The 9,240-nt window shown below is 54.4% G+C and overlaps 2 protein-coding genes across 3 annotated transcripts in view; one reads left to right on the top strand and one right to left on the bottom strand.

Annotated features, from left to right (window-relative positions):
• UBE2C (ubiquitin conjugating enzyme E2 C) overlaps positions 1-1,430 on the top strand; it is a 3,800-nt gene extending 2,370 nt beyond the window's left edge. For both annotated transcript variants that reach the window (XM_007115502.4, XM_024128659.3), the window contains 3 exons: positions 352-556; positions 664-723; positions 1,178-1,430. In XM_007115502.4, coding sequence (XP_007115564.2) covers positions 352-556; positions 664-723; positions 1,178-1,236 — 324 coding nt within the window. In that variant the 3' untranslated portion in view covers positions 1,237-1,430. The remainder of the gene's footprint in view (positions 1-351; positions 557-663; positions 724-1,177) is intronic.
• Positions 1,431-5,748: 4,318 nt separating this feature from the next.
• TNNC2 (troponin C2, fast skeletal type) lies at positions 5,749-8,787 on the bottom strand. The gene is made up of 6 exons (XM_007115505.3): positions 8,681-8,787; positions 6,988-7,039; positions 6,704-6,847; positions 6,500-6,614; positions 6,201-6,337; positions 5,749-5,924 (listed from the first exon to the last, which is right to left on the bottom strand). The coding sequence occupies exons 1-6, from the start codon at positions 8,681-8,683 to the stop codon at positions 5,893-5,895; spliced, it is 483 nt and encodes a 160-aa protein (XP_007115567.1). The 5' UTR covers positions 8,684-8,787; the 3' UTR covers positions 5,749-5,892.
• Between the last annotated feature and the right edge of the window lie 453 nt (positions 8,788-9,240).

Below are 9,240 nucleotides of genomic sequence, written 5' to 3'. Positions count from 1 at the left end.
GGAAGATCCCACATACCGCGGGCCGGCTAGGCCCGTGAGCCATGGCGGCTGAGCCTGCGCTTCCGGAGCCTGTGCTCCGCAACGGGAGAGACCACAACAGTGAGAGGCCCGCGTACCAAAAAAAAAAAAAAAGGCCAATTGAGGACTTAGGCCAGTGGGCCCTAGACCAAAGGATCACTGACTGATGACCCCAGTGACCAGATATGAGAGAAAGTACCAGACCAGTTTAATGCTTTCTCTTCTGTCAAGTCCCAGACAAACTCAGGGGTCCTGGCAAGTCCCTTATGTGGGGCTTGGGCTAGGAACTGAGGCTCAGGGTGGAAGGGTTACTCCCCGAATCTCTTTCTCCAGGTATATGAAGACCTGAGGTATAAACTGTCCCTGGAGTTCCCCAGTGGCTACCCTTACAATGCACCCACGGTGAAGTTCCTCACGCCCTGCTACCACCCCAACGTGGACACCCAGGGTAACATCTGCCTGGACATCCTGAAAGACAAGTGGTCCGCCCTGTACGACGTCAGGACCATCCTGCTCTCCATCCAGAGCCTGCTCGGAGGTGACTGCCGAGACCGGCCCCTCCCCTGCAACCTGGGAACCTGTCAGAACTCCCCCGGGCGGCCTCTTCTACCCGCACCTGACCGTCCTCTTTCTCTCCACCTGCAGAACCGAACATCGATAGCCCTTTGAACACACATGCCGCTGAGCTCTGGAAAAACCCCACAGGTGAGTCCTTTGTCCTTCTCAGGGCACCAGGCCATCCCTCCCCAACCTTCAAAGCCTCCCTCAAACAACAAAAGGATTCCAGTGACTTGGGAATATGTCCTTGGGGGGCAGGTAACACAGTTCCACCTCTGCCTTGGTGTTTCTGGTTTGCCTGTTTGCTATAAAATCAGGAAGAACCAACCCTTTCCACATTAATGTGGGTTGGGGAGGCTTTTTAAGTAGAAGGCAAAGCTTTGTGCAAATGACTTGCTCGCTAAGGGCCCCGAGTCCCCTCCCCAGCCTCCCTGGAAACAGAGCCCGTCCAGGAGTCCTGGCTGGGTGGGCAGCAGAGGGTCAATCTGTTGTGCTGGGAAGCCCCTCCCCAAACTCCTCCCACGTTTATATCCTTGCTGCCCTCTTATCCACCTTAACCCCTGTCCTCATCACTCACTGAGACCTGCCTCTTCTTTTCCAGCCTTTAAGAAGTACCTGCAAGAAACGTACTCAAAGCAGGTCTCCAGCCAAGAGCCCTGACCCAGGATGTGCAGCTCTCCTTCTGTTGTCTTTTTATTTTTTTTCCGTTAGATGGTCTGTCCTTTCCTCGATTTCTGTACAGGACCCTGTATCTTATCTGTGGTGTCATTTTTGTTTTGTTTCTGTTTTTTAAATTAAGTGTCTGGTTAAGCCCTTGTGATGAATATATTAAATAAATACATTTGGGGGTTTTTTAACAAGTTGCTGTCTTGTAGTTAGCCTAGGGTTGGAAGTGCTCAGGATCGGCAGAGGTCAGGTGTAGGATCTGGGTTCTTGCCCTGCTCCTCAACCCAGGGGGTAGGGGCAGCTGATAGGCTGTAGGGCTGCGCAGTGGGGTGACAGGATTTGTTCCGTTGCAACCTTAGTTATTTTATGGCTCTGCATCTGTTTCCTCATCTATAGAATGGGTGTCACAAAATGCCGATTTCTGGGCGTTGCCTGGCTGTCTAGTGGGTAGGATTCAGTGCTTTCACTTCCATGGCCCAGGTTTAATCCCTGGTCGGGGAACTGAGATCCCATAAGCCGTGCAATGCAGCCAAAAATATAGATAGATAGATAGATAGATAGATAGATGATAGATAGATGAAAATTAATTTAAAAAATAAAAAACAATAACAAAATGCCAATTTCGATGGTGTGGTGACATGCACCAAGAATGTTAGCAAATATAGGAGTTGTCCCAGGTGTGTTGCAGATGAGGCTGAACCAGACATTACGGCCCCCGCCCCCGTGGGCCATCTTTCCACTGGCCTGCCACAGGCCTTTGGGCCCCTGGGAGGAAACCCCTGTGCCGACCAGCTGGGTCCAGGTAGGCTGAGGTGCTGGGCCCAGCCCAGGTCCTGCAGGAAGAGCTAGGTGACACACCCAGGTGCGCTCCAACAGGGCCTGAGTGTTGGCTACTCACCCAACCTGGTCAGCTCTGCCTGCAGCTGGTTGTGCAGGCCTGCGGGGAGGGGGAGAGGAGAAGACAGCAAGGAGGTCATCAGGAAGGTTCTCACCCACACTTTCCTCCTACTCCAGCCAGCCCAGACCCCTGTGCCCCCAGCAAGCAGCCACATGTGGAATTGGATTGGAATTGTCAGGTCTGGGATTAGAACTTGGATGTCCTCTAATCAGTTCCTTCATCTCAGTCTGTGCTGTTGGCTCCCTCGGGGCTTGGACCAGTGTTGCTCAATCTACTGTGCATGTAAATCTGCCTGGGGGGGACTTCCCTGGTGGCACAGCGGTTAAGAATCCGTCTACCAATGCAGGGGACACGGGTTGGATCCCTGGTCCGGGAAGATCCCACATGTCGCGGAACAACTAAGCCCATGTGCCACAACTGCTGAGCCTGCGCTCTAGAGCCCACAAGCCACAACTACTGAGCCCGCGTGCCACAACTACTGAAGCCTATGTGCCTAGAGCCCGTGCTCCGCATCAGGAGAAGCCACCACAGTGAGAAGCCAGTGCACCGCAACAAAGAGTAGCCCCCACTCGCTGCAACTAAAGAAAGCCTGTGTGCAGCAAGGAAGACCCAAGGCAGCCAAACATCAGTTAAAAAAATAAAAAAATAAATCTGCCTGGGATCTTATTCAAATACAAATTTTGATTCAGTTGGTCTGGGTGGGGCCTGAGGCTCTGCATTGCCAATCAGCTCCCAGGTGGTGTCATTGCTGTGCTCTAGTTAAAGGTATAGAGCAGTGCAGTGTTCTTGAGGTGTGGTCCTTCCACTTTTCACCTGGAACTGGTTAGAAATGTAAATTCTTGGCCCCAATAAGCTCTCCAGGTGATTCTGATGCTCTCTCAAATTGAAAATCACGAGGCTGGGACTTCCCTGGCTGGGACTTCCTAAGACTCCTCACTTCCACTGCAAGGGGTGAGTGTTCGATTCCTGGTCGGGGAACTAAGATCCCCCATGCCGTGGCACACGGCCAAAAAAAAAAAGACAAACACCAGGCTGGAAGATGTCTGAGATGAGCAGAGCTCAGAACCTGACACTTGGTTCTTAATAAATGCTGGCCCAAGTGGATGTATCTTTGCCTTCCTTAGGAAGCTCTCTCTGTGGTTTCCTGGACCATGGTGTCTGACTCCCCCAGATGGTCACATGACCTACCTGTGTCAGTCACAGAGACCCAACTCTCTACACTGTCGTTCGGAACCAATCAGGGTGTTTCCTGGAATTAATCCCTGCGAGAAAGTAAAATTATTTTACTACTAGGATTGCTAAGAGGAGGGAGTCAGTCTAAGAGGAGGGAGTCAGTCTGGGCTGCTGGTGGAGACTGCTGCAGATGAAAGAAAGCCATGCAGAGACAAATAGCTGAGAGATGACGTTGAAACTCTGGCCTCCAGTTCATGTGTTGGCATCTCGGTGTCATGAACCAACAAATCCCTTTTTGGTGTAAGTCAGTTTGACTTAGGTTTCTAACACTAGTGCAGTCAGTATTAGAAGGTGTGATGACCATTATCCCCATTCATTCAGTACAATGGTTGAGTGCCCACAAGGTAAAGGCCCTATGTTGGGGGCTGGGGATGAGGCAGGAAGAGGACACAGTCCTGTCCTCAGGGAGGGTGAAGTTTAGGGAGTAGATAGGCATGTCAATGGTGTAGAATAAGTGGTGGTTAAGGTAGAAGAACTGTGTTAGAATTCCTGATCCACCCCTGTGTTACTCGTATACACTTGGGCACTTATATTTAACCTCTCTGTAAAATGGAAATATTAGTAGCTACCTCATAGGATAGATGAAGAACCGTAGAACAGTGTCTGGCACATAGTAAGCACTCAATAAAAGCTGGGTGTGGGAGTTCCCTGGCAGTCTAGTGGTTAGGATTCTCGGCTTTCACTGCCCATGGCCCGGGTTCAATTCCTGGTCGGGGAACTGAGATCCCGCAAGCTGCGCAGCACGGGGTTGGTGGGGGGGGAGCTGGGTGCTAGGCTCACATGTTGCTATGAAAGCTCAGAGGTGGGGCACCTAATGAAGATGAGGAGGGTAAAGGAGGGCTCTCTCTGGAGAAGGGAGATTGGGCTGCGAGGGAGGTAACCAGCAGTTAATGAAGTCTCGAGCAGGGCAGTGACGTGGTCAGATTTGGTTTTGGAAAGATCCTTCTGGCTGCCATCTGTCTAGAGAGTGAATGGCAATGATAATGGCCTGAGTTATGATGCTGAGTGGGCTTGGAGAGGAGGGATGAAGTGGTAAGGAGACAAAGTAGCAGGGCATAGTAAGTAAGTTAGAGGTGGAAAATGAGCTTCAGAATTTGTGACTTGGGTCTCAACCCTGAGGTGGGCAACACAGGAGAACGAGATGGAGGAGGGAGATTTACCAGTTTAAGGCAGGGTCAGTTTGAAGCACTCAGGACGCCCTGGTAGAATTGTCAACGGGTAGATGGTCTTGCTCCTGTTTCCACCACACAGCCATATCATCTAGGTTGTTATCTACTTGTCTGGGTAATTCACCCCACTCTGCCTGAGTTTCCTCAACCATAAAATGGAAATAAGGGCATCTGCCCCTGGGGTTGTGTGGATAAATGAGACAACACCTGCACAGCACACAGTAGGCACTCATAGGGATGATTACTAAACGCGAGCACTGCTCCTGGCTGGAAATACAATCCAGGAAACATGAACGAGCCAGAAAGGGGAGAAGAGAACAGGGAGTTGGAGAGGGAGGGCTGCAACAATGAATAAGAGTTCAGTGTTTCAAGATGATAATGATATTACTAATAGCATTTATTATATGCTGACTCCGTGCCAGGCTCTGTTCTAAGCACTTTGCACGCATTAATTTATTCTCACAACCCTGTGAGGTAAGTACTATCACTGTCCCCGTTTTACAGATTAGGAAAGGAAGCAGAGAGTGGTTTGTCACCAGCAGTGAGGATTCAAACTGAGCGTGAGGAAAACCAAACTACCACTGCCCTTAATTAGCTTTGACCCAACGCCGGCTATAATTGAGTTGTTTACAAAAGAGCCGTGGGCGCCAGAGTGCAGCCAGTCAGGGCAGGGATCAAGGGAGGACAAGATGGTATCTGAGCTGCGTCTTGGTATCTTGGAGATGGCATTTGAGCTGTGTTGAAGGATTTGCCAAGACTTTAAGAGGAAGAAGGGCATTCCAAGGAGAGAGAACAGCATGTGCAAAGGTTGGAGGGCTTAAAAGTGCACCCCACTTCCACAGCAAGAAGGATCATTGCCCAGTGAGACTGGAACCTCTCGAGGGAAGGGGTAACTGTGGGAAGGAGGGGAAGGAATTAGGATTTGATTCAAGAGGCAATGGGGACCCTGGAAGCGCCAGGAGCCACCCAGCCCCTCGGCCAAGTTGCCACGCCTAGCGCCAGCTGCAGATAGACCGTCGCTAAACTTCCGAGGGCATCGAGCGCCACCTCGGGCTCCCGCGACCCGGCGGCCTTCCGCGTTCCGCTGCGTTCGGACCCGAGGACGCTCGGGTGGCTCCAACCGGGGTGGCGTCCTGGACAGCGGCCCAACCAGGCGGCCCCCGACACCCGATCCATCCCGGTCCTCCCCTCACTCAGGCCACGCGCTTTGCAATGTTTCCTTTTATTCCTTCTAGACACATTCCCAGAAGGGGCCGCGCCTCCCTCCCGGGGCCGGGAGTGGGACCGGGCGGCGATGACGTCCCCACGCCCTAAGGACGCGCGGTCTCCGCGGAGGGGAGGGCCGACTTCTTACTGCACGCCCTCCATCATCTTCAGGAACTCTGCGGGGAAGGAGACGGAGAGGCGGTCAGGGGTCCCCTAGGGGCGAGCGAGGTCTGGCCAGGCTCCGGCCTCGCAGAGGGGGTGCCTTGTCATTTGTAGATAAATTGCACAAAACCGCCCGGAGGTCCCCCCTACCCGCCCGCAGGGGGTGGGGAGGAGCTTGGCCCCGCCCCGCCCGGCCCGCCTTCAAGGCTAGGGACTGCCGCGTGGGCGCCACGCCCCGGACTCTCCAGCCTGGTTCAGTCTTCCGCTCCTCGCGCTCCCCAGACCCTCACCGTCGAAGTCAATGCGGCCGTCGTTGTTCTTGTCCCCGTCCTTCATCAGGGATTCGAGCTCCTCGTCCGTCACGTGCTCCCCGGAGGCCCGGAAAATCTCAGCCAGTTCCTCAGCATCGATGTAGCCGTCTGCGTTCCTTCAGGCGGAGGGCCAGGGCGGAGCTCAGGACGGGCAGGGACGACCTGCCCGGGCCACGCCGGACGCCCCCCCACTACATCCCCACCCCGAGAACCTTCGTGCCCTGCTGGCCAGACTCAGACGGCTCTGCGCCTCGCTCGGCTCCCAGGCCCCAATGCACCTGTCAAAGATGCGGAAACACTCAGCCAGCTCCTCCTCAGTCTTCCCCTTGGCGTCCTCTTTCATCTGGCGCACCATCATGACCAAGAACTCCTCGAAGTCGATGGTGCCGCTGCCTGAGGGAAGCAGATGGTGAGGGAGCCTGGGCCCTGGCTGCCAGCTCCTCTCCACCACCATCCCATCCCTCGGGGGGCCACCCGCTTACCGTCCTCATCCACCTCCTCGATGATGGCGTCCAGCTCCTCTTTGGTGGGTGTCTGGCCCAGCATCCTCATCACTGTGCCCAACTCCTTGACGCTGATGTCCCCGCCACCATCAGCATCAAACATGTCGAAGGCGGCCTTGAACTCTGCCAGGGCAAGGAGAGCCGAGGGCTCAGGTGAGCCTGGCTGGGCCGTCAGCCTCACGTCCACCCTCCCTGCCTGTCTAGACACCAAACATTGCCCAGCACCCAGCCACCCAACAGACAGCCCGCCCACCACCACTCACCAGCGATCATCTCCTCGCTGAGGTAGGACCGGGCCTCAGCCTGCTGGTCCGTCTGCAGGAAACACAGACCGTTAAAGAGCAGAAGCCACAGCCCTGGGGCGCATTCCTGACTTAACCCCATTCTTCTGCACCCTCGTTTCTGTAAGTGCCCCTTAGTCCTCCGGAGAAACAGCTCCAAACTTGCCCCCCCACCCCGCGTGCTCCCACAGCACCCAACCCCGCTTTTGAAGAACGAGGGAGGGGAATTCCCTGGTGGTCCAGTGGTTAGGACTCAGTGCTTTCACTGCCAAAGGCCTGGGTTCGATCCCTGGTTGGGGAACTAAGATCCCACAAGCTGCGCAGCTCAGCCAAAAAGAAGAAAGAAAGAACTAGGGATTATGCCCTTCTTGCTTGTCAATTAGAGGTCAATTCAGGAACCCCCCCAGTAATCTTGGGCAAGTCACTAAATGTACCCTCATCCCCTCATCTCTTCTTAGCAGTGTTTCAGGGATGAGCTGAAATCAGGGGTGTGAGAAGGCTTTGTAAAGTGCCAGAGCGATTCCAACAGCATTTTCCAGTTTCCCTGCCTCCTCGCAATGCCTGGTACTTTAACAGGTGCTCAATAAATGTTTGTTGTCAAATAAATGATAATGCAAGGCAAAGTTACTGGGCACTGACCAAGTGTCGGGCCATAGACCGGGCACTGGGACCCCCAAGAAGTCAGACACATCATCCCTCCTCCCTCCAAGAACTTGCAGAGACAGAGATTGTAAGCTTCCTTGCGACGATTCAGTCATTGGAGTAAATGCCACTCCTGCCGGGCGGAGTATGATGTGGGCCTTGTGCAGGTGATGGTAAGATGGCTCTAAGGAGTTTCCATCACGTCCAAGCCCAGCCAGCTAGCTAGGGGACTTTGGACTGAGGCCGGCAATGAAGAAGGGCTGAGGCGTCCAAGGAGCTCTTCAGCTGGCTGGCTGCTGGCTGTCCTCCTTGTCTCCCTCCTCCTCCCCTCCCCCCTCCCCTCCTCCTTGCCTGTGCCAAAAGGGCAGGTTATTTTTAGTCAGGAACGGGCAGCAGCAGCTGTCGAGCAGGGTCTAGTTACTCCTTGAAGTGGAGTGGGGAGGGCGATCTCAGATCTCAGAGGAAAAGCACAGCCTCAAATCATAACCCCTCTCTGGGAGGCTGATATCTCTCTAACTCTGCTCTGTCATCTTCGGCCCCTTCTCATCCCCTTGGGGCTCTTGGGGTCCTGCCTCTGAACTGGTCTGAGGCCCTGCAGGCTTCCCATCTTCCAGAGGAGGTTTCCTTCCCTCACTGGCAGGAAGAGGGTTTGGCAAGGCTTCCAGCCCACCCCCACTGCTCACTGGCTTGCTGGGTGACTCCCTCTCCACCACGAGGGTCCCCGTCTCCACCATCAGGGTGACGAGCTAAGACCCACTCACAGTTCTCTGACCGACATGGCTAGAAGCCTCAGAAGGTCTCGGGGAACCGGCAAGCCTGGAGGCTCAACCCCTGGAACGTCCCATCTCTCCCCTTCCAAGACAAGTCCGAGGCCTTCTTCCCAACCTTCCTCCCAGACACCAGGGTTCCAGGAGCTTTCATATTCCATCTTCAAACATCCAAGTTACTGCCCCACAGAGCACCCAGATCTGGCCTGAAAGATGCCCAGAAGTGCTCCTGCAGGTAAAAGGATGAAGTCCCTTCTCATCCTTACCATGGTTGCGTGTCACCAGGGCTCCTCTGCTAAAGGTCACCTCCTCTGCACTCCACCACCCCAAGATGCCCTGGCCCTCTGTAGCCCCTAGGATTTGTAGGGGCATCCTCTCCTCCCACTTCCCTGCTCCCCAGGACCGGGTGCCCTGGCCAATCAGATCCTGGGGTCAGCGAGCACCCCCCCTCCCAGAGTCCTAGCCCATTACCTAATTTAGCCAAGGGCCCTTGCAGAGAAATTTAAGCCTCCAAGCAGGTGGCAGGCCTTGACGTCCTAGATTCTTGTGAGGGGAACCCGCCCTGCTCCACCGCCTTAGTGAACGCCCCCTCAAGAAGCATACTTGCTCCAAGATGGGTGAGGATGATTAGGATAGAGAAAAGTGAGGCAGCATGGCGGAATGCAAGAACACAAGGCTTGACGTCCAAAGCCCGGGATCCGATTCCTGTCTCTACAAGCTGTGCACACTTGGGCAGGTGGCGATGCCACTTTGAGCTTCAGTTTCCTTATCTGTGAGATGGGGAGAGTCATAACCTCCCTCACAGAGAAACCATGGTAAACGGGAG

This window comes from Physeter macrocephalus, unplaced genomic scaffold (genome assembly GCF_002837175.3).
Source record: "Physeter macrocephalus isolate SW-GA unplaced genomic scaffold, ASM283717v5 random_49, whole genome shotgun sequence".
NCBI lineage: Eukaryota > Metazoa > Chordata > Mammalia > Artiodactyla > Physeteridae > Physeter > Physeter macrocephalus.
This window is presented reverse-complemented; position numbering and strand designations above follow the sequence as displayed.